Source organism: Myodes glareolus, chromosome 3 (assembly GCF_982192425.1).
Source record: "Myodes glareolus chromosome 3, mMyoGla1.1, whole genome shotgun sequence".
NCBI lineage: Eukaryota > Metazoa > Chordata > Mammalia > Rodentia > Cricetidae > Myodes > Myodes glareolus.
Genome location: NC_142028.1, coordinates 76,751,697 through 76,778,600, shown reverse-complemented (window position 1 = coordinate 76,778,600; position 26,904 = coordinate 76,751,697). Strand labels below are relative to the sequence as shown.

At 40.6% G+C, this 26,904-nt stretch overlaps 1 protein-coding gene across 1 annotated transcript in view; it reads left to right on the top strand.

The window, feature by feature from the left end:
- Positions 1–26,904, top strand: part of Zswim5 (zinc finger SWIM-type containing 5) — a 105,588-nt gene that overhangs the window by 62,398 nt on the left and 16,286 nt on the right. Inside the window, exons 2-6 of the mRNA XM_048430601.3 lie at positions 6,652–7,008; positions 15,094–15,242; positions 18,045–18,195; positions 20,624–20,803; positions 26,383–26,559. Coding sequence (XP_048286558.2) covers positions 6,652–7,008; positions 15,094–15,242; positions 18,045–18,195; positions 20,624–20,803; positions 26,383–26,559 — 1,014 coding nt within the window. The remainder of the gene's footprint in view (positions 1–6,651; positions 7,009–15,093; positions 15,243–18,044; positions 18,196–20,623; positions 20,804–26,382; positions 26,560–26,904) is intronic.

Genomic DNA, 26,904 nt, shown 5'->3' with positions numbered 1-26,904 from the left:
CATAACTTGCTCTTACACCATAAAGTGGTTATCATGAAAATAAAATTACTATTTTAGATGTTTATGTTGTTGCTTATTTTTGTTTTGAGACAAGGTCTCATGAAGCCCAAGCTAGCTTCAGATATACTATGTAACTGATGGTGACAATAACTTTGAACTCCTGATCCACCTGTCTCCATGTCCCAAATGCTGGGATTATAGGTGTGTGCCATCATGCCTGGTGAAATTACTGCGTTAATTGTGTCTTCTGTATGTTAGATATCTAAATAAATTTTTCAGATAAATTTGTGGGTTTTTTTAACACAAATATTTCTAAAACAATTTTTAAAGAAAACGGAAACTTTAAAAACATACACTTAATTCCTTTATAGAATTGCAAGTTTAAAAAAAAAACTGGAAAACTGAGTGATGCAAGGTTATCTCTAGAGGTGAATGCCTGGACTTGGGAGGCTTTGTTCTTTACTCTGGTTGCTAATACAGAGAGCAGAGACTGCTGCCTTCTAAGGTTGATGCTGAGAAAGGAGCCATAGCTGTTCTTTAGAGGTTAATGTAAGGAAACCCTCTTGATTTGCCAGAGGAGTCTGGGAAGGGAGCAGATGGCAGCAAGAAGGGCCCTTCAGCTTACTCAGCTGCTCTGAGAAGCTTAGGGTGACCTCTCTAATACAAACAGACCAAGTAGCTTTCAGAGTAACGGGCAGCATCATTTGTATTCCTGAATAACAATACTGCTCCTCACTTTATCTTCCACACCCTGATCCAGTCTGTGGGCACCATCTGCTTCTTGGGAATTTATAGAGGCCCTAGCCCAGTCTCGTTGGGATTGTTCTGGAGTGGTGATTCGGGGAAATGTGTTCTTTACAAAGCACTTTCACATGAGTCTGGTTGAGCACTATATCTATTTGCATAATTAAGAAACTGAGGCAAAAAGGAATTGAGATTGGAATCCTACCTTAGCTATTGACTGTATTTTACTGTTCCTTTCCAGAACTGTTCCAGTGCTCTTGTTTTGGTATTAGCCGCTAAGCTTGGGAGTTAAGTTTTCTAAGACGGAAATTAGTTATTTTACAAATGTTGTTCTTGGGGTTTTAAGAGTTCTCATGGCTACAGTTTTTCTAGGTCACAGATTAAAAAAGAAAGTAACTCTGCCTCCCGAGTGCTGGGCTTAAAGATATGCACCACTGTGTCCAGTTTAAGAATAGTTTTCAGAATGCAGAGGCAGGCAGATCTTTAAGTTCAAGGCCAGCATGATCTACAGATTGAGTTCAACAACAACCAGGACTCCAAAGAGAAACACTGTCTAGAAAAAAAAAAGAAAGAAAGAAAGAAAAGAAAAAGAAAATGTGTTTTTGAGACAGCAAGATGGCTCAGCAGGTAAATGTGCCTGCCAAGTCTGAGGATCTGGGTTCCTTTCCCTGGGACCCATATGGTAGAAGACCTGTACACACATGCTGTGGCATGTATGCACCCACAGGCATATACAGATACACACACATATATGCAATTAATAAATTAAGTAAACAAATAAAGTATATAAATTAAGTAAAAATAAATAAATTAAATAAATAAAATAAGTAAACAAATAAAATGTTTTCTAAAACTATACAATCGTTTTACTAAATCACAGCACTCCTTTTTTGCCGTCAGCTGAAATGGCATTGGTTTTCATGTGTTAGCACCTGCCTAGAGGCCTTGGGGAATCAAAAGAGCAGTGAGCAAAGTGGTTTTAATTGCCCAGGCTTTGCCCGAGCTTTTCTTCCACTCAGAAACACAAAGGCCTTTGAATGGTGTCAGAGGGCGGTGCAGAGAAGTGTTCCTTTAGAACTCCACGCAGATGATTCATGTGCTGTGCTAAGACTCTGTCTTGTAGGTCATGAGCCTATCTCATTCCTTCTGTGAGTGTTGCAAAGCCCTTGATAGTTACAGTTGCATAGAGTGGTTGCCCAGGAAACCAGACAGATGTCAGAGTTTACTGACTTGTCATTGACGCAGGAGTCTTGTCTTTGTAGAATAATGCTTGCTAATTACTTTTATAAAGTTTGGATGCATCCGTCAGATCCAGTAGTATCATATTCACTATCAGGGCTAACAGTACAGATTGGAACTAGACCGCCAGTACTCAAGAAGGCTGGATGATGTGAATAGCACCCTCTATGTCTCTGAGCTGAGAGGAAAAAGAGCAGACATTACACTGTTCTGAGGGCTTAACTAGTTAACATGTGGAAAACACTTACAATATACTCTAGCATGTAAGTGCTAAGTGTCAGCTAATAAAATAACTTGTTTTTTTTAACTAAAAAAAAATTATTGAGCCAGGCAGAGTGTTGCACACCTTTAATCCCAGCACTTAAGAAGCAGAGGCAGGTGGATCTCTGTGAGTTTGAGGTCAGCTTGATCTACAAGAGCTAGTACCAGGACAGGCCCCAAAGCTACAGAGAAACCCTGTCTCAAAAATAACCAAAAAATATATAAATAAATAAAATGAAGCAGAGACTGGCAGATCTCTTTGATTTTGAGGCCAGTCCAGTCTACATAGTGAGTTCCAGGATAGCCAAAGCTATATAGTGAGACCCTGTCTCAAAAAATAAATAAACAAGTGGATAAATAAATAATTGTGGGGTGGGAGAGATGGAGAGAGAGAATGTGGACATGCACGTGTGGCAGCACCATGTGGGGGTCAGAATATAGCCCTCAGGAGTTAGTTGGTTCTCTCTGTCCAGTGTGGGATCTGAGGATTGAACCTCTAGCTGGAGCAGAACCTTTGTTTTGCTTTGGCTGTCATTGCTGAAAACTCTCCACTCACATCCTGCGTTGATAACCTAGGCACCTACAGCCAAGCCACACTGAGGGCGCGGGACTCTTGGGAGAGCATTCCAGAGGCTGGTAGATGTCATCTCCGCAGCCACTGCAACTCCAACAGCAGCTGTGTTGGGACAGGAAGACTGTCAGTTAACTTTGTATATAAATTCTTGTTACTTTGTTCACCAGCCCAATAAAACTGTTTAATTTGCTGGTATGTTTTAATCACAAAATTGGAAACTTTATAAATATACTTAACCCTCTGTGAATTGTAGATATGAATATGTAGAGATTCAATTTAGTGTTCACTTATTCATTTATCTATAAAAGATACTTATTAAGCCCTTACAATATGCCAGCTGAAAATATAAAGATGAAAACAAACCCTTGTTTACAAGTTCACAATCTAGAGGGTAAAGACAAACATGAAGCTATTAATTATACTGATAGTCATTTGCTTAAATAAAGATAAAACTAATGCAAATGAGCACCCTGAAAAATCACTTAGCTAGGTGTCCGAAGACATAGGTAAGGCTCTTATAGTAAACATCTTGTGAACAGAGAAAATGGGGAGGGAGTGAGGTCATGCTGGTGTAGGGAATCTCACATATAAAGGCATAAAGGCAAAGAAAATGGAGAAACCCTCCCACGGTAAAGAGCCACTCAGTGAGTTTGGTATGGTAGTGTGTTGAGTAGTGGGAGCATGTCTGCGGAGACTGAAGGTCCCAACAGATGCTCCACTGTCCTGTGACCAGTGAGAGACATTAAAGGGTTCAAAACCGTTGTATTCAGTAAACATGTGTATAAATGTTTATGATGTGCTAGTCTCTATATAGGTACCAGAAATACCAAATAATGTGGAAATTACATGATTTTTCAATAAAAGGGGAAGTAGGCTGGAAAGGTGGCTCAGCAGGTGTAGCACATGTCACGAAAGCTGAGGACCTGAGCTCAATGACCAAAGCCCATATAAAGGTGGAATGAGAGAACTGACCCCAAAGAGTTATCCTCTGATCACACACGACTATGACATCGCCCCATCATACACACACAGAATAAGTAAATTAAAAACAACATAAAATGTCCAGCATGTGTTCATGTTCAAAAAGTGTTACCGTTTAAAAATTATTTTGATCAATAAAAAAAACGAATTGGGGCCTGCAGCTCAGTTGTAGAGTGCATTAAAGCGCTGGGTTCGATCCCTAGCACTGGCAGGAAAGAGGGGGTTACTAAGTAATTGGCTGTATTTGGAAAGTACACTGATTTGAAAGAATCACTATAAATCTGTTATTCCTGATTTTTAAAGCCCAAGATATTTCAGAAATTATGGTCATTTAACTTTTTGTTCTCATTACTATAATCATGCAAATTACATAACTGTTCTGGGCAATCAATGAAATGATTATTTCTTAGGTCTTTATTATCTGATTCCGGACAAAATCTTTCTTGTAAACTAGAATGCAAGCTCCACAGGCATAAATGCTAACGTTTTTCATTTAATCATTCAACAGTTTGAGGTACCAGGTGGTTTAATGCAAAGTGATATTTGAGCTAAGCAGTGTAGAATATAAGATTTTCCTTATTTGGAAAAAAGAAATCTCACCACATATATGCAATATTATCTATTATTATATTATAGTATATTTATAAATGGAAAAATTGTCTTTAATATTTCCTATTTAATTCAAGGTTGACTTAAATCTGCTTCTTGGACTCTCCAAATTTTTTTTTTTAATTTTTTGAGGCAGGGTTTCTTTGTGTAGCCTTGACTCTCTTGGAACTAGCTCTGTAAACAGACTGGCCTCGAAATCACAATGATCTGCCTGCCTCTGCCACTAAAGTGCTAGGATTAAAAGTGTGTGCCACTGCAGCTTTTTAATGATGAGAACAAGCCACAAGCCATGCGTGGGTTTTTAATAAACAGTGTTTGGTACATATTTGAGCACAGCAAATTCTACCAAGGACTTCTTCCAAACACTTGGTTGTTCATTCCTTGTGAGGACATTTTGATGGTTTTTCATTTTTGCTTTAGAGACAGAATCTTGCTGTGTCTGTACAGCCCAGTTAGCCCCAGACCCCCCTGTGACTGGAGTGCTGCCGCAGGAGTGTGCTGCCACTGTGGGGCTGCTGGTTCTTGTCTAAGTGATTCTTGGTGCATGTTGAAGGTAAAGAAAGTGTAACATGCTCACAAAAAGGTATCCTTGTAGGAGGCCATAGCATAAAGGAATCTTTAAAGGCCAGTGATTTTCCTAGAAATTGAAACATCAGAGCCATCATGTGTGTAATGGAGATGGGCTGTGGTATGGCTTTATTCTTATATTTTTAAACAAGATAGAGCTGGGTAGAGAAGGAGTCTAAAATCACAGATTGGAATAGAAATTTAAAGTAAAACATTTCTTTTAATGTCAGAGCTTGCTTTGTGGTTTGGGGGAAAATATACTATTTATAAAACTAAACAGGAACTCCTTGAAAGTTTTTGATGCTTTATTCAGGGTCCACTCAGTACTAAAGTATTTGAGAGTTCTGGGTTTTTGTTTGTTTGGTTTTTTTTTTCAATTGATTGTAGGGTTTGTTTTATTTTATTTTGTTTGAGACAGGGTCTCTCCATGTAACCTGACTCCCTGGAACTCTTTATATAAACCACACTGACCTTGAACTCACAGAGATCCACCTGCCTCTGCTTCTCCCCCAAAAACATTGCTTTAAACTTGTATATGATGTGATAGAGATACAAGAGAAGCTAAAGTCTGTTTATGTATCCTCTTAAAAACAAGTCTGTACATATCCACCATTCCTGATTACTTTGCATAAAACACAGACCTGTTACAGGAAAGAAGTTGGGATGCTGGCCTTTGTGGCCTGCTGGAACCACTAGTGGAGTAAATGGTCTACCCCACATTCTTCAAGCTCTACAACTGATGAAAGAGGCTCTTTTAAAAGCTTATGGTTCTTGGGAATTGGGCTACCTGGTAAGTAGCAAGGTCTTATGATATACATAAGGTTGTTTTGGTTTGGTGTTGCCGACATGTGCCATGAAGGAAAATGTGAGTGAAGAATCACCACAGAGATACCTGGGAAGCTTTGTGAAGTAGTTTTGGGCAATGTTTGATGTTTCTGTTACTTCTTTTGTTAAGAGAACACTATATTACAGCTGAATAGAGGTGGAGGCAGGAGGATCAGGATTCCAAGGTCAGCTTGACTACATATCAAGTTGGAGACATCCTAAGCTACCCAACACCTTGTTTGAAAAAAGAATAAGATGTTCTTTCTGCATTTGACAGTTACTGGTGTTGTGTGCTTTGTGAATAGAGATGTACCATATGGTACACTTGCACCAAGTTCTGTATCTTAGGTTCTTGCTTTTTGGATGTTCCATATGGTCATCATTTTGGAATTGTATGTTTTCAAAGATGAAATGTCCTTAATCATAGTTATTCTTCCTTATGGACTCTTTTTTCTATCTCATCTATAGCACTCACTTTACTCTACATTGTACTAGTGTTTGTGGACTTGTCTTTAGCACCACTTTGAGTCAAAATCTACTACAAGAGTTCTTAACTTTTAAGGGTTTCTTTATTAACCATTTGAGACTGTAATGAAAACTATAAACTATCCTTCCACAAAAATATGCACAAAAGTATTTTTTAAAGTTTTTACATTTGTCCAAGAGTCTTGTATCTCTGGGTTGTGTATTCCTTCAAGACAGTATATAACTTTTGCTCACTGAGCTTGGTGTTGTCCAGACACATCTCACTACCTGTAGAGGAGATTCTCACTGAACTGTGTGAACTGACTGGTTAGTTCCTTAAGCTTCCTGCTACTCTCTAAACTGGATGTTTTCCTTTGTTTCTTTAGGCTTCCATCTCAGCGGCACAGTAACTGAACCAGCCACTGCTTCTGAACCCGCAGTGACTTACAAAGTTGCAATCAGTTTCGATCGATGCAAAATCACTTCCGTGACCTGTGGCTGTGGGAATAAGGACATATTCTACTGTGCTCATGTGGTAGCTCTTTCGCTCTACAGAATCCGTAAACCAGACCAAGTCAAATTGCGTCTTCCTATCTCAGAAACCCTTTTCCAGATGAATAGGGACCAGCTACAGAAGTTTATTCAATATTTAATCACAGCACACCACACCGAAGTTCTTCCTACTGCACAAAAGCTGGCAGATGAAATTCTGTCCTCCAACTCAGAAATCAACCAAGTGAATGGTAATTATATAACATTTCTTGATTTAAAAAAAAAATTACCTTTTTCACAACCATTGAAAGAAACACTTTTCTCTGGACATGGTGGCACATGCCTTTAATCCCAGCATTTGGGAGACAGAGGTAAGCAGATCTCTATGAGTTCGAGGCCAGCCTGGTCTACAAAGTAATTTCCAGAATAGCCAGGGGTACCCAGAGAAACCCTGTCTGGGAAAAAAAAAAAACAAATAAAGCAACTCTCTACTTTGTTGCTTTATTGTATTTTAAGAGGTTGGAATTTTTCTACTGTTGTAATAATTTAACTTTAATCAATTCATTCTGTCCAAACAACTGTGATTAACTCTTAGTTTCTTAAAGCAATTCATTTCCTCTCTAGAGATATTTGGCTTGAGGCATTGGTAGCATTCTACTTCTTGACTTGGTTGGTAGTTACACAGTGCTAATCACTATGTAATAATTCATGGATCTTTACTATAGATTGTACAGTTTTCATAGTTTATATTGTAATAAATATTTAAGATCTGGGGATGTAGGTCAGTGATAGAGCACTGGCCTGGCATGTGCAAGGACCTGATCCAGTACCTAGAGCTGAAATAAAAATAGAATTTAGTTAATTTTAAAAATAGAATTTTATTAATTAAAAAAAATACTCAGGCTGGAGAGATGGTTCAGCAGTTAAGAGCACAATTCCCTGCAGTCACATGGTGGCTCCCAGCCATCTACAGTGAGATCTGATGCCCTCTTCTGGTGTACAGACATAACTTATAAATAGAGAACTCATATACATCAAAAAACAAACAAAAACTACTGTGTGTACACACACTTAAATATGTGCCTGTGTATACAGAGCAAAAGACTAAAAGAGTTGTAATCTATGACTGATCGAATGACAGGTGTTTTATGCTTTGGTATAGTCCCTATATAAGTATATACTACTTTAATAATTCAAAAGATATTTAAAAAGAAAAGAGCTGGGTACAGAGGCCACACCTGCAGTCCCACTGCTTTGGAAGTAGAAGCCAAAAGAATCAAGAATTCGGTCATCCTCACTTAACATTAAATTCAAAGCCAACTTCAGTTACATGAGTCCTGACTCGAGACAGACAGAGAAAGAAGGGAAGGAAGAAAGTTGTTCCTCAGACCTAAAAGCTTCCTCAGGACATGTGTCATAAAGCTTCATGAGAAAAAGCCAGTTCCCAAAATGCTTCAGAGAGTGGACTTACCTTATAGTAATAGTAGACCCTCAGAGTTTAGAGATGGTGTGATGTTTCTTATTTAACTAATTTTGCACTTCAACTGTGGCTTGATTAATAGTTATTTATAAAAGATACCACTTCCATTTTATCTTCTCCTGTCACCCCAAGGAGGAACCCAGACTATCACACTAAAGTGTCATTTACCTTGACATGTTATCAGTACTAGAAGGTAAGTCACCTCATTCTCACTCTCTTCAGGAGAAAGCTCAAATATCCAAACCAATAAACTTATATAAGAACATTTTAATTTAATGTAATTTAAATTTAAATCAATAGATTTGGACTGGGAGTTAGAGGAACCTAGCTAAAATGGGTCTGCATACTTACTTTAACCCTTACCCATCTTCTATCTGACTTTTGAATGTGGGCATTTCTTTTTGTTTGTTTGTTTGTTTTGTTTTGTTTTGTTGAAAATCTTATTTTTTATTGATATTTATTGAGCTCTACATTTTTCTCTACTCCCCTCCCTGCCTCTCCCTTTCCCCTTTCAACCCTCCTCCAAGGTCCCCATGCTCCCAATTTACTCAGGAGATCTTGTCTTTTTCTACTTTCTATTTCCCATGTAGATTAGATCTATGTAAGTCTTTCTTAGTGTCCTCATTGTTGTCTAAATTCTCTGGGATTGTGGTTTGTAGGCTGGCTTTCTTTGCTTTATGTTTAAAAATCACCTATGAGTGAGTACATGTGATAATTGTCTTTCTGTGTCTGGGTTACCTCACCCAAAATAATGTTTTCTAGCTCCATCCATTTTCCTGCAAAATTCAAGCTGTCATTATTTTTTTCTGTTGTGTAGTACTCCATTGTGGTAATGTACCACATTTTTCTTATCCAGTCTTTGATCGAGGGGCATTTAGGTTGTTTCCAGGTTCTGGCTATGACAAACAAAGCTGCTATGAACATAGTTGAGCACATGTCCTTATGGCATCATTGAACAATCTTTGGATATATACCCAAAAGTGGTATTACTGGGTCTTGAGGAAGGTTGTTTCCTAATTTTCTGAGAAATGGCCACACTGACATCCAAAGGGGTTGTACCAGCTTGCATTCCCACCAGCAATGCAGAAGTGTTCCCTTTTCCCCACAACCTCTCCAGCATAAGTTGTCATCAGTGTTTTTGAGCTTGGCCATTCTTACAGGTGTATGATGGAATCTCAGAGTTGTTTGATTTGCATTTCTCTGATGACTAAGGATGTTGAACATTTCCATAAGTGTCTTTCAGTCATTTTAGATTTCTCTGTTGAGAGTTCTCTGTTTAGGTCTGTACTCCATTTTTTTTTATTGGATTATGTGATCTTTTGATGTCCAATTCCTTGAGCTCTTTGTATATTTTGGAGGTCAGACCTCTGTCTGATGTGGGGTTAGTGAAGATCTTTTCCCATCCTGTAGGCTGTCGTTTTGTCTTGTTGACCATGTCCTTTGCTTTACAGAAGCTTTTCAGTTTCAGGAGGTCCCATTTATTAATTGTTTCTCTCAGTGTCTGTGCTGCTGTGGTTCTGTTGAGGAAGTGGTTCCCTGTGCCAATGCGTTCAAGTGTACTTCCCACTTTCTCTTCAATGAGGTTCAGTGTGGCTGGCTTTATGTTGAGGTCTTTGATCCATTTGGACTTGAGAATGTGAGCATTTCTTATTTAATCTTTTTTTTCTCGTTTCATTGGATCTCTATATGTTGCTTTGATCTGCTGCTTTGTCCCACTGAACTTCCCCTTGAGGGTGGGGACGAGCAGGCACCGGGTCACAGGCTCAGGCCCCAGGATAGAGACAGGCTGGGTGCAGCAGGTTCAGTTTATTTTAGGAAGGGGAAATCCCGCCCAGCTGAGGGGAAGCAGGGTCTCTCATGGTGGCTGGAGACTGGTTTAGGCCGTCTTGTCTCACCGCAGGGCAGCAGTTGCTGGGCTCCTTGGCAGACCTAGTTTGGCTCAATCTGGAGAAGTTACATACTGCATGCTCAGATAGCCAGTTTAGTCTGGTTCAGGCCAGCAAGAGCCTAGTGGCCCCCAGGTCCTTTGTGCCTAGACAAATATCCCTCCCCCATCTATAGACAATTTCAGTGATTCCCTTGACTTCAAATGTAATCTATTTATCATGAGTCACAGATTCCTTTTCCCAGTCCAGAACTTGAGTTTTATATATTCTCCAGACTTTTATATCACAGAGACATCCCAAGATCGGTAGATCCAAATGTGAGTTTATAGTCTACATTCTCTTACCTTTTTAATTTTGATTGGTGCCAAGGATTGGACTGAAGGCCTTTCATGTGTCATCCAGGTGTTCTACACTGAGCTGCACACTTGCTGGAGTTAACTTCTTAGACTTGCTCATTCTGCTCTTCACCATCTCAACAATTAGCACCATGCACTAGACCATGCACTAGACACCAATCCAAACCTGTATTCATCTCTAACATCTTTTCTTTCTACTTCCATTCCATTGCACAATCTCTTCATCTTAAATACTTCATTATTTTAGTTCCTATAATTTAATTTTTCTATAACTACAGATGTTGTCACACCATTTGTTTGGTTTTGAGACAGGTCTCACTATGTAGCTCTAGCTGACCTTGAACTCATAGATCTGCCTGCCTCTGCCTTCCAAATGCTGGGTTTAAAGGCGCGCGCCACTACCACCCACCCACACTATTTCCTTCTTTCTTTCTCTTTTCTTTTTTGGAGGGTGGACTTTAGGGTTTTGGTTTTTTGAGACAGGGTTTCTTTGTATAGCAGTAGCTATTCAGGATCTCACTATACTAGGACAGCCTCGAACTCAGAGATCTGCCTGCCTCTGCCTCCCAAGTGCTGGAATTAAAGACCTGCACCACTACAGCCTGGCTCCATTTCTTCTTTAAAAATCTTCATTGATTGCCTATCATTATTAGGAAAAAGTCCACATTTCTTTAGTCTACAAAACAGTGCACAACTAGCTATTGCCTACATTTTTACATGATATTCCCTTGAGGGAATGTCTTCTTCCCTTCTCCTATTATAGTTGTATTTAATTACAGTGTAGTTTATGATTTCATGCTGTCTTTGAACAAAAAATACATTCAGCATTTCCCTCACTCTGTGCCAGGCAGACTCCCATTCACTCTTCCAGGGTCATTTTTTTAAGCCTATTGCAGCCTCTCTTTCCACATGAAAGTATGTGTGTGGGGGGGGGAAGTAGTTATTGCTAGTATGTACAAGGCTCTGGGTTCAGAAACAGGAAAAATATGCATATGATTATTTGTGTATCCCCTTTCTCTCAAACTGGTCCAAAGAAGACAGGGACTGTATCAGTTTTGTTTGCCACCAAATGTTCAGTATTTGACACTAATTCTACTACATATTAGGCTCTTGGTAAATATTAATTTTTGGCTTGCTCTGTTTTGTTTTATTTTGTTTTTGAAATAAGATCTCACTGTATTGCTCAAGCTATCCAGAATTCTTAAACAAAGGGATTCTCCTTCCCTAGCCTCAAAAGTTGCTGGAATTAGAGGCATGTGTCACTGCATCTGGCTAAATGTTAATAAATGAAACTGTTGGGGTTGGAGAGATGACTCAGTGGTTAAGGGCACTGTCTGCACTCCAAAGGACCGAGGTTCAATTCCCAGAACCCACATGGCAGTTTACAACCATTTATAACTGTAGTCCCGTGGAGTCTGATGCCTTCTTCAGACATACATGTAGACAACACACCCATATAAATAAACAAACAAACAAACAAACAAAAAATCTTTCTTAAAAAACAAATGAAACTGTCTTATAAAATATTTTGTAGTTCTGGGCATGATGCTACACACCTGCAATTCCAATACTCGGGAGGCCAAGGAAAGAGGATCCAGAGTTCAAAGCCAACCTTGTCTGCATCATGGAATTGAGGCCAGTCTTACCAACATAGGAAGATCCCATCACATGCATGCACACACACGCATACACATGCACACATACACCCCTTTGTGGGGCCTTCTGGCTTTTTTCAGATGATTGTATAGTCTTAACATTCACACCGATTTTCTCTTGTATCTTATCTAAATGTTTTCTTACTCTCTTTTCTTTTCTTTGTTATAACTACCCAGTGGCAGAGAAGAAAACATTTTGGGTGAAATTTGATTGTTAATAACTTTAAAGATTTTCAATGGCCCATCCCTATTCTAGCAGGTTATTCTGTAAAACATGTATTAGATATTTTGTAATGTGCCTGATTTCTTCCACAACTGCTATGACCATTTGGATCCAAGGTGCTCTCTGCTTTTCTTCATATCTCCTCCAACCCTGAGAGATGATTGCATCCCATATTTGCAGCCAGTTGATTAAGGCCAGCTTTCTTCTTAGGGCAGATTCCTAAGTCTGCTTTTTCATCCCCTATTGATCCAATGCCTCTGCCTTCTGCTGCCAGACCACTATAGTTATTCTTTCCTCCGTCCTTAGACCCAAAGTACCCAGAAACCCAGTCCCTGGTTTTTCCTAGTTTATCTCAGTTCCTTCTCTGCTGAGCTACCAGTTTGGTTCCAAAACATCCCAAAAGTATGTCCAAAATAACTGAACTGTATTAACAGTCACCAACACTGTGCTAATAAATGATTCATCTGAATTTAGCTTGGGATTGAAATGTGAGCAAGGAGCCAACAGACATTCAGGGAAGAGGTCTGTGTTAATAACCCCAGCTGTGTTTAGAGTGGTTTTGCTGAGGTAAGCCCAGATATGAAGGGAACTTGAATACAGGTTTGTAAAATCATGTCACATCTATAGCTCTGCTACGCTTTAGGAAATAGTTTTGTGGTGAAATACAACATAACACATACATTTGTTAAGATGTCTCATATGGCCCAGGCAGTCCTTAAATTCACTATATAATCAAAGATGGATTTGACCTCCCGATCCTTCTGTTTCTACCTCCTGAGTGCTAGGGATTAGAGATTATGTACCACCATGCCTAACTACAAATACAGTTTTATATTCTAAGAAAGTATTTTTAGTTTTAAAAATTATATATATATATATATGTATATATATATATATATTAATACAGATTTGAACTTCACAGAGGAGCAAAGCAAAATAATAAATATCACTTTTCTAAGGGGGGAAGTTATGATTTTTCCTCCTATGTTTTGAAGATTCAGAGGAGAAATAGACTAAGTTTCTCCTACCAAACCCTCAGAATACAGCACAGAAGGCCTCTGTGACCAACTGTGCATACCCTCAGAATACAGCACAGAACGCCTCTGTGACCAACTGTGCATACACTAGGAATACAGCACAGAAGGCCTCTGTGACCAACTGTGCACACTCTCAGAATACAACACAGAACGCCTCTGTGACCAACTATGCACACCCTCAGAATACAGCACAGAACGCCTCTGTGACCAACTGTGCACACCCTCAGAATACAGCACAGAAGGCCTCTGTGACCAACTGTGCACACCCTCAGAATACAGAACAAAATGCCTCTGTGACCAACTGTGCAGGGTTTATTTTCTCTTCACACCAACCAACTAGTTCCACAGCAGACACCAACATGTTCTCTAATATAATTCATTTCTGATACTAACTACCTGGAAGGGGTATAAGGCCCACATGTTGAAGGCACAATCTCTGGAACTGTTACTTCTGTCCTACTTCAGATGTTAGTCACTTGCCCCAGGTTGTTTTCACGTTTAGCTAGCTGGCAGACATGACTGACCATAAACCGAGGTTCCCACACTCCTTTCCTCGTGTTCAGTTAACTTGCTGGGGCAGATCACAGAATCGGGGAAACAGTTTTCTTACATTCGCAGGTTCATTATATTACCAAAGGTACAACTGAAAAATACATAGGGCAAAGCACATCTTACAAGAGGCTGTGCTTCCATACTTTATCCACCTATGCTACTCTGGAGAACCCTCCCCCATGTTCTACTATTTGGGAGCTCTACAAATTCTGTGCTATTGGGTTTTTGTGGAAGTGTCATTACATAATGATTGTTTAAATCATTGGCCATTGGTGAGCAATTTAACCTTCAGGACTCTATTTCTCCTCATTAGAGGTTGGCACATGAGACTGAATGTTCGAGCACTCTGCCTGGATGAGCAGTGCCAATCCTGAATCTGCCTAGCTTGTCTTGACTGTCACCAGCAACTCATTATCACCCAGAAAGGCATCACTTTGAAAATTCCAAGGACTTTAAAGTTGTATGTCATGCCTGGAGAGATGGCTGAGCAGATAAGAGTACTCATATTACAGAGTGCCTGAGTTTGACCAGCAACCCCACAGCAGCTAACAACCAGTTATAACTAGTTCCAGAGGATTTGATGCCCTTTTCTGACCTCTGCAAGCACTATATGTTTGTGATGCATAGATAGACAAGCAGACAAAACACCCAAACACATAAAATTAAAATCTTTAAAAAAAATAGTTGTATGCTATGAAATAAAGGGCAGTGACCACAGGTATATTTAATACTAGCAGGTGTGTATCTCTATCTCTATCTCTCTCTCTTTCCTCTTTTCCTTTTCTTTCTTTTGGGTTTTATTTTGTTTTTCAAGACAGGGTTTCTCTGTGTAGCCCTGGCTGTCCTGGAACGTGCTCTGTAGACCAGACATCCAGTCCATCTGCCTCTGCCTCCCAAGTTCTGGGATTAAAGGCATGCACCACCACCACCCACTAGAATATTTCATTCCACCCTTTTCAGTAGTCATAGACCTTGAAGGCCACAACTGTGAGTCCTGTGAACCTAAAACTAGCGTGGACCTTACATTTCTGATGTCTCACACAGTTGTCAAAGCACTATTTCATCTGTATGTTCACAATGTGCCTCCTGGCTGAGTGTGTGCCATGAGGGTCCAAAGCACTCATCACACCGTTCCTGTTCCTCACAGGTGCGCCTGACCCCACGGCGGGGGCCAGTATCGATGACGAGAACTGTTGGCACTTGGATGAAGAACAGGTGAAAGAACAAGTGAAGCTTTTTCTCTCCCAGGGGGGTTACTATGGCTCTGGAAAGCAGCTCAATTCAATGTTTTCCAAGGTAAGCCTTCTGGTGTACCTAGCTTACTTCACCTAGCTGTACTGAGTTCTTAAAACCTAGTAGGAGAGGATAAGCAGACCTCTCTTGATCAGGCTAGTCCATCGAACCCAACTACCTCCCTCTGGTAGTCTGTTCTTTCTGCTATACTCTCTGAAATGAGCTGGAGAACACAGCTGGAGACCTCTCTGCTGTGAACCCAAAGCTGCCTGATGAAGCTCCAGAGACTAGCGTTTCAACAGTGTTCCAGAACAGACTCTTGCCAGACAGGCTGGATTGGTTTTGTTGTTGTATTTTTTTCTCTCTCTCTTCTTGTTAGCACCTTTACTGGGATATAATATATATACTATATGGTTTACGCATATAATCAGTACAATTTTGGCTGGAGATGCAGGTCAGCAGTAGCATGTACAAGACTTGTGTACAGTTCAGTGGGTATTTATAGAAGGCTTTTTGTGGGGTTGGTATAGTCACAGATAGAATAGAGTCATCACCACAATTAACATTCTCATCACCTCAGAAAGAAACTTCATGCATTTACCTATTGATCAGAAGTGAGCTGCTTCAGAAATGGGTATTTGTCATTCCACGACATCAAATCTATGTAAAAACAATAAATTCACAAGCGATGTCAATTCTGTTGGTTTTGATTTACCAACTAGTCCTGATTTCACATTAGAGTCACAGGGTTTCTTTAATTCAAAATTTATTTGGGGGCGGGGAATCTTGTGATGACATGAATGTAGTGTTCATAGCATGACTATATAAAATCAGTTCTGTTTAGCCCCCTCTTCCTTGGTTTCAGGGATTGAACTCAGTCACCAGGCTTAAGGGCCAAGTATCTTTATGTGCTAAGCCATCTGGCTGACCCCACAGTTTATTTTATTCCAACCTTAATTACTGATATTAATTTTAAGATCACACATTTTACATCATCCCAGTGTTATACATACACACTCTAGCATCCATCTGCTTATCTATCATCTACCTATCTATTATGTATATATGTATGTATGCATTCATGCATGCTTCTGCTGGGAGAAGCAGATGCTTTAACTCTTTAGGGATTGATACGAAAAGATTGAGCTACAGATGTCAGTGAGGCCTCTCTGAAGTCAAGATGAGAGAGCAGACCCATGCAAAGAGAGTCACCCAAGGGGGTTAGATAAATATTAACATAAGGAGATGGAAAGATGGTTCAGTTTGTAAACTGCACCTACAGTCAATCTACCTGCTGGTAAAACAGAAGGTGAAATGCTGGAACTCTGGAGTTCGTTGGCCAGCTTAGCCTACTTAGCAGAGTTGCTGGCCAATGAGAGGCTATCTCAAACAGAAGATGAAGTACACCTAAGGAACAGCACTCAGGGTCATCCTCTAACTTCCACATAAACACACACACACACACACACACACACATGTGCATGTACACGTACACATACGTGAAGATATTGACATGAAAGCCCAGTCACACAACTGTTCTGAGTTGCAGGGCAGGTTCCAAGTACAGAGCTGGTTCAAGATGAAGAGCCAGATTGGAAGAAAAGCAGTCTAAGCAGGCACTGTCAAGCAGAAGGACCACGCTGCTTATTACCTAGTCTCTCTGGGTCTGTGGACTGTAGCACAGTTATCCTTTATTTTATAGCTAATATCCACTTATGAGTGAGTACATTCCTTGTTTGTCTTTATCAGTCTGTGCTACCTCACTCAGGATGATTTTTTTTTCTAGTCAATCCATTTACCTTCAAATTTCCTGGTATCCTTGTTTTTCACAGCTGAGTAATACTCTATTGTGTAAATGTACCACGTTTTCTTTATCCATTCCTCAATAGAGGGGGTGTCCTTCCTTTTATATGACCAGGCAAGGAGACTGCATCATCTGTTGGTCTGTGTCCAATAAGTTCACAAACCTGCTTTTTTTGACATGGTTTTGATGCATTCCATGTGTTCTTGATTTGATTTGATAAGTTCATAGTGATAATATTTTTCATGAGTTGTGCTAGGCAGATGGTAGTTATTTACCTGCACAAACAAGAGGGGGAGCTCTTCTGCATTAGCCTTTGAACTGTAGCAAGGATCAAACTCTGTTTTATAAATGGAGCTAGTCAGGGCAACGCACAGCCTAAAGGTAATGTTTGACTTAGTGCAGAGTAACTGGAGCAGATAACAGCTCATCTCACACTAACACTCTCTCTTATCCTCCATATTTGCCTACCCACCCCCAGCTCTCAGTAACCTCTTGTCTACTTTCTGTCTATAACCATCTCTATTCTGGACTTTCAAATAATAAGAATGTGTGTGTGTGTGTGTGTGTGTGTGTGTGTAGTGACTGACTTCTTTCACTTCTAAGCTTGCTGATTTAAAGGTTCATCTTTATAGTTAAGTAATAATCTGTTTTATTTACCCTTTGTCTGTTCATAGACACTTGGATTGCTTCTACCTTTTGACTACTCTGAAAAACGGTTGCTATTAACATTCTTGTACAAGTTCTACAGAGATGATTCTTCAAGGTTGCTGTCTCATTTTATAGTCCCACCAACAGTATGTGGGTTTGGATTTCTTTGCATCCAGGCCAGTACTGTTGTTGTCTTTTTATTCCAGCTGTCCTAGTGTGTTTAAAGAGGTATCTCATCATATGTAACAGGCTTTCTTGATACGTGTAGGAATTTCACTTACAGAGTTGAGAGACTTTCTTTCTGTCTCTTACAGTATGCAACTACATCATCTTCTCAACCTGTTCTCCATCCCTCACCTTCTCTCTTTCTGTGCTCTGCAGTTACCAATTACTTGCCCCTCCTTATATGTCAGGTCCGAGAGATGCTTCGGATGAGAGATTCCAATGGAGCCAGGATGCTGACACTTATAACTGAGCAATTCATGGCTGATCCCCGCCTCACACTCTGGAGGCAGCAAGGAACAAGCATGACAGACAAGTGCAGGCAGCTCTGGGATGAGCTGGGTAAGTCCCTATCCCTCACAAGTCCTATATCCTATCAGTCTACCCTCTGAGATCTCCCTTACAGAGCATTTACTGTGAGTTTTGTGGGGGTCTTGCTATTCTCACTCAGGACAGGTTCAGCAGACCCTTCCTGATCTCACTGTGCTTTCCTGTTAAGGATTCTATTTCGTGTTACCCACATAGAAGCCATCGTTTCACTCGGTTTCAGTTGCATGGGACGACCTGGCTCTCAAATCTTTAGCTCAGGTTCTGGGGACATAGCTCAGCGAGTAGAATGCTTTCCTAGCATGTATGAGACCCAAAGTTCAACTGGCACTGCATAAAGTAGGCGTGCTAGCACACACCTGTAGTCTCAGCACCTGGCAGGAGGAGAAAGGAGACCCTGGAGTTCAGGATCACCGTAGTTCCTTGGTGAACCCCAACACCACAACGAACCCTTAGGCTCACTTTTGTTGCTTTCTCCAAGCCTGCTCTCTGGGGTATGCCTAGCCAGACCACTCAGGTGTGAGGAGCTCTCTTTTTCTATACTCATTAAGAGCTTCATGGAAAACCAGGTATTTTAGTCCCTAAACTAGCCTCTGCACTTTAAGGCCATTCTGGTCTACATATAAAGTTCTAGCCCAGCCAGGACTGTATGGTCAGAACTTATCTCAAAAAGTAAAAAATAAATATAAACAAGCATAATTTAAAATTCCTTTAAAAAATAAGAATTGAACCTCTATAAGTAAACTTTCATGAGGCTAGGTGGCCTTTGAAACATTCCTATTTAGGAAAAGCATTCTATTTTACTTTAGAGGCTATGAAGTCTGGGGCTGGAGACATATGGCTCAGTGGTTAAGAACATGTATTATTTTTGTGAGGACCTGAGTTCAGTTTTCAGCACCCATGTCAAGCAGCTCATAACTGCCTATGACTCCAGCTCCAAGGGGATGGATGCCTCTAACCTCACACACAAACACAGACATATACACATGCATGCATAAACAAATAATAATAAAAATATCTTTTAGAAAAAGACTGTAAGTTAAGAAGCATTAAGTAACTGGGTATGGTAGCTCTAATTCCAGCATGTGGAAGCATAAGTCGGGGGAGGTGAGTTCAAGGTCAACTAGTCTGAGCAATTTAATTTAGCAAGACACTGCTGGGGGAAAATTACTTCATTTCTGCTTGTTACTAGCTGGAAACTGAGAAAATACCTGGCACCGCAGCATAGCCAATCCTGACCTGAGAATAACAGGTCTTTCCTTGGAAAGGAGAGCGAAGTGTTCAAAGAAATAGTACCCATCATTCTTTGGAATATATGATGTTCTCCACAGTGACAGAAAAGAACTGAAAAAAAAAGTAGTGTTTTAAGACATCACTAATTTGATCAGCAGTTCTAAAATCCAAGTCCAAAGTAAATCATTTTTCTTTGAAAAAAGAAATACGAAGATTTGTTCTGTAATAATGTATCAGACTAGATCTTTTATAAATTTTATTTCATGCAATTCTCCTACTATCCCAATAAAATAGGTATTTTATGGTCTTAGTTTAATAACTGAGGAACTTAGAGGCCAAAAAAATTCAACTACCCAAAATATGAAACTTTTCTGAACACCTCTCTTCCAACCTTGACCTTGTGTTAAGTGCCTTTTTCTATGTGCTATTATACCCTGAATACATCGTGTGTGTGCGTGTGTGTGTGTGTGTGTGTGCGCGTGCGTGTGTGTGCGCGCACGCGTGCAAGTGTGTATGGCATACATGAAAAGGCCAGAGGACAACCTGTTGGTCCTTAGGCACCTTCCACTTATTTGAGGTAGGGTCTCTTATTGGTCTGGAACTTTGTCACACAGGCCAGTCTAGCTGACTCTCAAGCTTCCGGAGACCCTCCTGTCTCCACCTCGAATCTCACTATGGCAATATTTGGATTTCAGGCACATGCTACTGCATCTAGCTTTTATGTGGGCCCTGGAGATCTGAACATTTGGAAGGCAAGCACTTTAGCCACTGAGTTATCTCCCTAGCCTTATACCCTGAACATATCGTAATTTAGCGCGTTATAGTCACATGGCATTATGCTTGTTTATCCATCTCTCCTCCACACAGCTCCTAAAGACAAGGTCTTATTTACCCGTTGTTGGGTTACTTTTACATTGCTGTGGCCACACTATCAGATAAAAACTTAAGACTCATTTGGCTTAGAGTTTCCCAAGTTTTAGTCCCTCAACTAATTCTGAAAATCTTAATAATTATATTCATATTTATATCTAATATATATGTGTGTGTATATGTATGTATGTAAATTTTTGACATGTATGAGAGAGAAGAAATTGATGGGTTATTTGCTTTTTGCTTTGGGCGCATTTGGGCTGTTTGGGTGCCGAGAACTGAAGCACAGGCACGCGTGTTACTCCCAGATACTAAGAATGTAGACTGCTCTGTTTTTTAGGGGCCTTATGGGTGTGCATTATTTTAAACCCACACTGCAAACTGGAAGAAAAATCCTGTTGGCTACAGCAACTACAGAAGTGGAACGACCTGGATATCTGTCCCCTGGAAGATGGAAACTATGGGCATGAATTGCCCAACATTACCAATGCACTTTCCCAGAGTGCCAGCCACAGCCCAGGTGAGCCAAGTACCTTTGTGTTTAGAACTTCAGTAGCTGGGAGGACAAAACACCAGAACAATGGTGACCAGGCAACTGCCTTCTTCTTCCTCCTACTCCTTCTTTTTGTTTTTTTTTCCTATCAAAATTATCATCTTAAATAAGAAAAGCTTTTCTTTTTATTCATCTCAACATACTAAATCTTAAATAAGTGTAAGTGTTTGTCTTTTACCTGAGGCTGTTCTCTTTTTCCACATTAAGGGTGTCTGCAGTGCCCAGCATGAAGTCCTCATGCTCTCTGCCTGACTCTCCTCTAACCTGCAGGAGCTCTATGTTCAGTTTGGGTTCGTTTGTAAAGTTCAGAAAACCTGCTTTAAAAGAGAGACAGAAGGGGGCTGGAGAGATGGCTCAGAGATTAAGGGCAATGACTGCTTTTCCAGAGGTCCTGAGTTCAATTCCCGGCAACCACATGGTGGCTCACAACCATCTGTAATGAGATCTGATGCCCTCTTCTGGTGTGCAGGAAAACATGTTGTATATAACCAATAAATAAGACTTAAAGAGAGAGAGAGAGAGAGAGAGAGAGAGAGAGAGAGAGAGAGAGAGAAGCCTACCAAAAACTAAACAAAACAAAAGTTGTAAAGATTGTCCTAAGGCCAGTGATATGTCTCAGTCCTGAATTCCCGGCATCCTGGAGGTAGAGGCAAGCGGAAGGATCTCTGTGTGTAGTGTCCTTACCAGTCCTTTCTTACTCTTGTTTCTCCCTGTTTTCCTCAAATTTTTATAAAGTACATTTTTATAAGAACATCTTATCGCTGTACTCATGAGACAGAGGGAGCCTGATCCACGGAGTGAGTTCCAGGACAGCCAGGGCTACACAGAGAAACCCTGTCTCAAAAACAAAAAACAAATACATTCTCCCAAGTTATTAACAAGATTCCTGCCCCATTCTAAGGCAAAACTAGTAAAGTAGTATTATGTACTATGTATACCCTCTGTCTTTTGAGCCCACTATTCTATGGGTGTAACTTAATAGCAAACATCTACATCCACATTATTCCTTCTAAATCAGGCCTTTTAATGTTGACCACTTGTTCATCAAGTCTTATTGGTAGGTCATTTTGTCAGACATTGATCTTACATATGTTCTCTTTTCTTAAGTAATAGCTGTCGTCATTTTTCAGCCTCAAGGTAGAAATCACTTAAGTAATTGTTTTTGTTTGGCTATTTTCTACTGTACTGTAATTAGTTGTCAGTGTACTTAAGATGTTAATGAGCCAAGAAGAAACTATAATCTTGTCACTTCATTAAGCTACCCATTCCTGGCACTCATCTAACCTACACGACACCGGAAGTCATCGCTGGCATAGAGGATCAAATATATACAAACACACTTCCCACTCTGGAATTTCTCATTTGTGTTGGTTCTTCTTGTTACCTAATTCTTTTCCACACACAGCCCAATCTTTGTTGTTGCTGAATTGTTTTGTTTGAGAAGACCTCATTTTAGGAGGCCTGAAGAGACAACTCAGCACTGATTGCTCTTCCAGAGGTCCTAAGCTCAATTTCCAGTAACTACATGATGTCTCACAACCATTTATAATAGGATCTGATGCCTTCTGTAAATAGAGCACTCATATACATAAATAAACCAGGTAGTGGTGGTGCACGCCTTTAATCCCAGCACTTGGGAGGCAGAGGCTGGGGAGACAGACCAGCCTGTCTACAGAGTAAATTCCAGGACAGTCAGGGCTACCCACAGAAATCCTGTCTCGAAAAACCAAAAATAATTAAAAAAAAAAAAAAGGTCAAAGAGTTACTACTGTCTCTGTCCATCTATTCTGCCTCTCTTTTGTGTTTGTACTTCTAAATCCAGACAGTTCTCTCTCTTCCTCTCTCTCTCTGTCTCTCCCCCCTCCCTTCTCTCTCTCTCTGTTTCTTGGCTTTTCTAGACAGGGCTTCTCTTTGTAGCCCTGGCTGGCCTTGAATTCATAGAAATCTGCCTGCCTCTGCCTCCTGAGTGCTGGGATTAGTGCTTTACCACCACCTGGCCCAAACCCTTCCTTCTCTTATTCCCTAGATCTTATTCCTTTTCCTTTATCTAAGATACTGCTTTAGTGATGATCTCCCATCTCTTCTACACCTAAACTTTTCCCCACTCCATGAGTTATACAAGCCCACTGTTATGTGAGTCCATCCTTAAACAAAACAAAGCAAAGCAAAAAACACTCTTAGAACTCCACATACCTTTCTGGCTGTCTTTCTCTGAGCTATAAGAGTTAGGAAACAATTCAGAGCTGAGTGTAGAGTGCATGCCTATAATTTCAGCCTGAGAATGTGGGAGCAAGGAAGATAAATTCAAGGCCAGTTTGGACTACATAAGCTAGACCCTGCCTCAAAATTTAAAAAAAAGAAAAAAAAGTTTTTTGTTTGTTTCTTTGTTGAGACAGGGTTTTCTCTGTGTTTCCTTGTAACAGCTCTGGCTGTCCTGGAACTCGCTTTGTAGACCAGGCTGTCCTTGAATTTACTGAGATCTGCATGCCTCTGCCTCCCAAGTGTTGGGATTAAAGGTGTGTGCTACCACCACCTGGCAAAAAAAAAAAAGAGGTTTTTTTTAAACTAAAAGAAAAATTATTTGAGAAGGTGTGTGTGTGTGTGTATATGTGTGTATGTGTGTATCAAAAATCATTTATGTTTACTTCTGCTCTTTGATTCTCCTTTGAGTACACCCTAGTCAGGTTTTCAGCCCACCCTGTACTAAGAACAGCTCTATGCTCTGTACTGGTCTACCTGCATGCCACTATGTTCCTGTCATAGGAACTAATCCTCTGAAATAGTAAGACAGCCACAATTAAATGTTTTCCTTCATAAGAGTTGCCATGGTTGTGGTGTCTCTTCACCGAAGTAAAACTCTAAGACAATGGACAAGCCTTTATCTCAGAACATAACCAAAATCCAAGTACTTATCATCTCTACTGTTTATTACTCAGACCTCCTACCATTGTCTTTGATAAACGGTTACAAGTGGCTGCCTCGCAGCTTGCTCATTCCATCCAACTAGTCTGGCCTCCTTGCTGTTTTCAAACGTTCCCCAAATACATCCCTACCTCAGGACTTAGTGCTTGCTGTTCTTCCCACCTGGAATGTGGCTTCCTCTTACGTCCTGTGGATCTGCATTCAAATGCACTCCCCCACACACCTCCTCTCTCCCTCCCTCTCCCAGACAGTCTAACTGCATTCCTGGCTCAAGTGATCTCCTTCCCTAGCTGGGAGTGTAGGCATGTGCCACCTCACAAAACTGTTCAATTGTTATCTTTTGTGAGGCTTATTTTAGCTTTGGATTGTTATTCCTTTCGTTTTCCAGAAGAGTTGTTTAATTTTTTGAGATGAGGTCTTGCTATATATAGGCTTGGCTGGCCTGGAACTCACTATGTAGTCCAGGCTGATATGTGCCTCTCGTGATATTTTGTTTGTTATCTAACAAATAAAACTTGCCTGAAGATCTGAGTGAGTGCAAAGATAAGCCACTAGTTAGCCATAGAGGGCAGGCAGTGGTGGCACACATCTTTAATCCCAGCACTCAGGAGGCAGAAGCAGATGAATCTCTGTTAGTTCAAGGCCAGCCTGGGCTACATGAAGATTGAATCTGTCTAAAAAAGAAATATATTTTCAACTGTCATTAATCAGGCAAAGTAGCAATTGAATTATAGCTTGTGTTTTTTTCTTAAAGCATATTGGATAATTTTATTTTTATTTACTATTTCATGTTTATGAGTGTTTTGCCAGAAGAGGCTGTCAGATCCCCTGGAACTGGAATGACTGATGGTTGTGAGCCACCCTGTGGGTGCTGGGAATTTAACACCAGTCCTCTGGAAAAGCAGCCGGTGCTCTTAACCACTGAGCCATCTCTGCAGCCTGTGTTTTTTTTTATTTTTTACATGTCATATCAATAAGTCTACATAAATCCTTAGTTTATAAAGTAGATCTTTCATAATGTTCACTCATGTTCCATTCTTTAAACCCGAGTTTATGGGGATGGAGAGCTGGCTCGGCAGTTAAGAGTACTTGCTGCTCTTGCAGAGGACCTGGGATTGAGTTCCCAACCCTCACACCATGCGGCTCATAACTGCGTATATCTCCAGTTCCAAGAAGTCTGGCATCCCTTTCTGACCTAAGTGTATGGTGTACATACACTCAAATACACACACACACACACACACACACACACACACACACACACACGGGGAGGGGGAGAGAGAGAGAGAGAGAGAGAGAGAGAGAGGGAGGGAGGGAGGGAGGGAGGAGGGGAGGGGGAGGGAGGAAGAGAGAGAAACAAACTTTTTTATAAAATTGAGTTTGTAAAGTTGAGTATGCCTATAATCCCAGCACTTGAGAGTTGAGAGGTAGAAGTAAGGGGAAATAGAGGCAGAAGAATCAAATTCATGGCCAGCCTCAGTTACATAACAAATCAAAATCCTATCTCAGCCTTCCCACACATTCCCAAATAGTTGAGCTTATGGAAGAGAGTTACAGTCTGTTTGAGAAGATTCAGCTAACCTATGTGGGAGAATAGCAAAGACTGATAATAGCTAAGCAAAAGATCAGACAGTGAACATTTGGATTCCAGATAAAGAGCCAGGCTGTTCCCTACAAGGGTCTTTAACTCTCTGGGCCTCCGTTCCTCATTTGCAAAATGTGGGGACTACTGTACTGTGGGAATAGACAAAATGAAACGGGCAAAGTGCAAGCTGTGTTGAGAGCAGACTAACTTTGGGACAGACTCAGTATTATTAGACGATATAAAATAGGAGAGAGAAGGACAAGCCGATACAGACAGGGACTGTCATGATTTGAGCTTACGTTGTGTTACTTTCCCTGCAGCCTTTTCCTGAAGGGAGGTGGCTTGGTCAGCTTTCCAGGAGAAAGTTTTGTCAATGTCAGCTTTTCCTGGAGAGAACAAACTGTAAGCTGACGGCACAGACATAAAGGTCCCAAATGCAGGCAGCTTTGCGTCTTCCTCGGCCTTTATTAGTTTTATGTGTAAATATTTATTTGTTTTTGATTTTTAGGGCACCTGAGGCAGGGGGTATTTTGTTGTTGTTGTTGTTGTTGTTAAAACAGTGTGACATCACCCAAGCTAACCTCAAACTTGTGAGCTTCCTGTGTTGGGCTCCTGAGTAGTTTTCCAGTTTCTGGCATGAATATCACAGAAGCCCTTGGTGTGTGGTAAGGGCCATGCTGCAAATGGAACAAGTTACGATTAGTTAGGGCATTATCTCGCTGCCTCTTTCTTTCTCTGATGCTATGGAAACAGCTTATATCCTGACTAGGGGGCTGATCACAAATGTTCCTTCAAGCTTCATGTGGCTCTGAGTCCCAGTAGAAGGCTGTTCAAAGAGGAAGGAATTCACAGACCTCTATATAAGGGTTTTTTGATAGAGGACATAGATGTACAAAAGGCTTATTTAAGGAGACAACACAAATGTTCAGACTGACAGAATGTCCAAATAGACAGGATGTCCAGACTGTTCTTCTGGCCAACCTCCCTCCTAAAGAAGACCGGGTGTTATATTATTCAGCCTTTCTTTTTCCTCCCCCAGACTCTTTATCCAGACCAAGACGAACAGTCTTCACTAGAGCCATTGAGGGCCGTGAATTGCACTGGCAGGACAGCCACCTGCAGCGAATAATCAGCAGTGATATCTATGCTGCGCCAGCCTGCCAGCGGGAAAACGAGCGACTACTTTTTAATTCCCACGGCCAGCCACTGTGGCTTGGTAAGTCTAGCCTCCTGTGCTCCAAGAATTTCAGGTCCCAATCCCACCAGTACCAGGTTCATGTGAGCCAGCAGTCTAGGTTCCAGCCACACTAGTTACAACTTAGAGTCTTTTGAAGCGTTTACTGCCAACCCTGGTCATTTATTTGAGGCCTGCTTCATTTGTATGTTTGCTCAAGTGAGGTATGGCAATCTCAGGTAGAAATTTGTATCCTTTCCCTAAGCCTTGGAAGAAGATAAAGCAGTTGATACTTATTGAAGAGCAATAACGAAGCCACTAGATATCAGTTCACACACTTGCAGTCACCTGTTACTGAGCAACATTATATCCTGCTCTGAATTTATA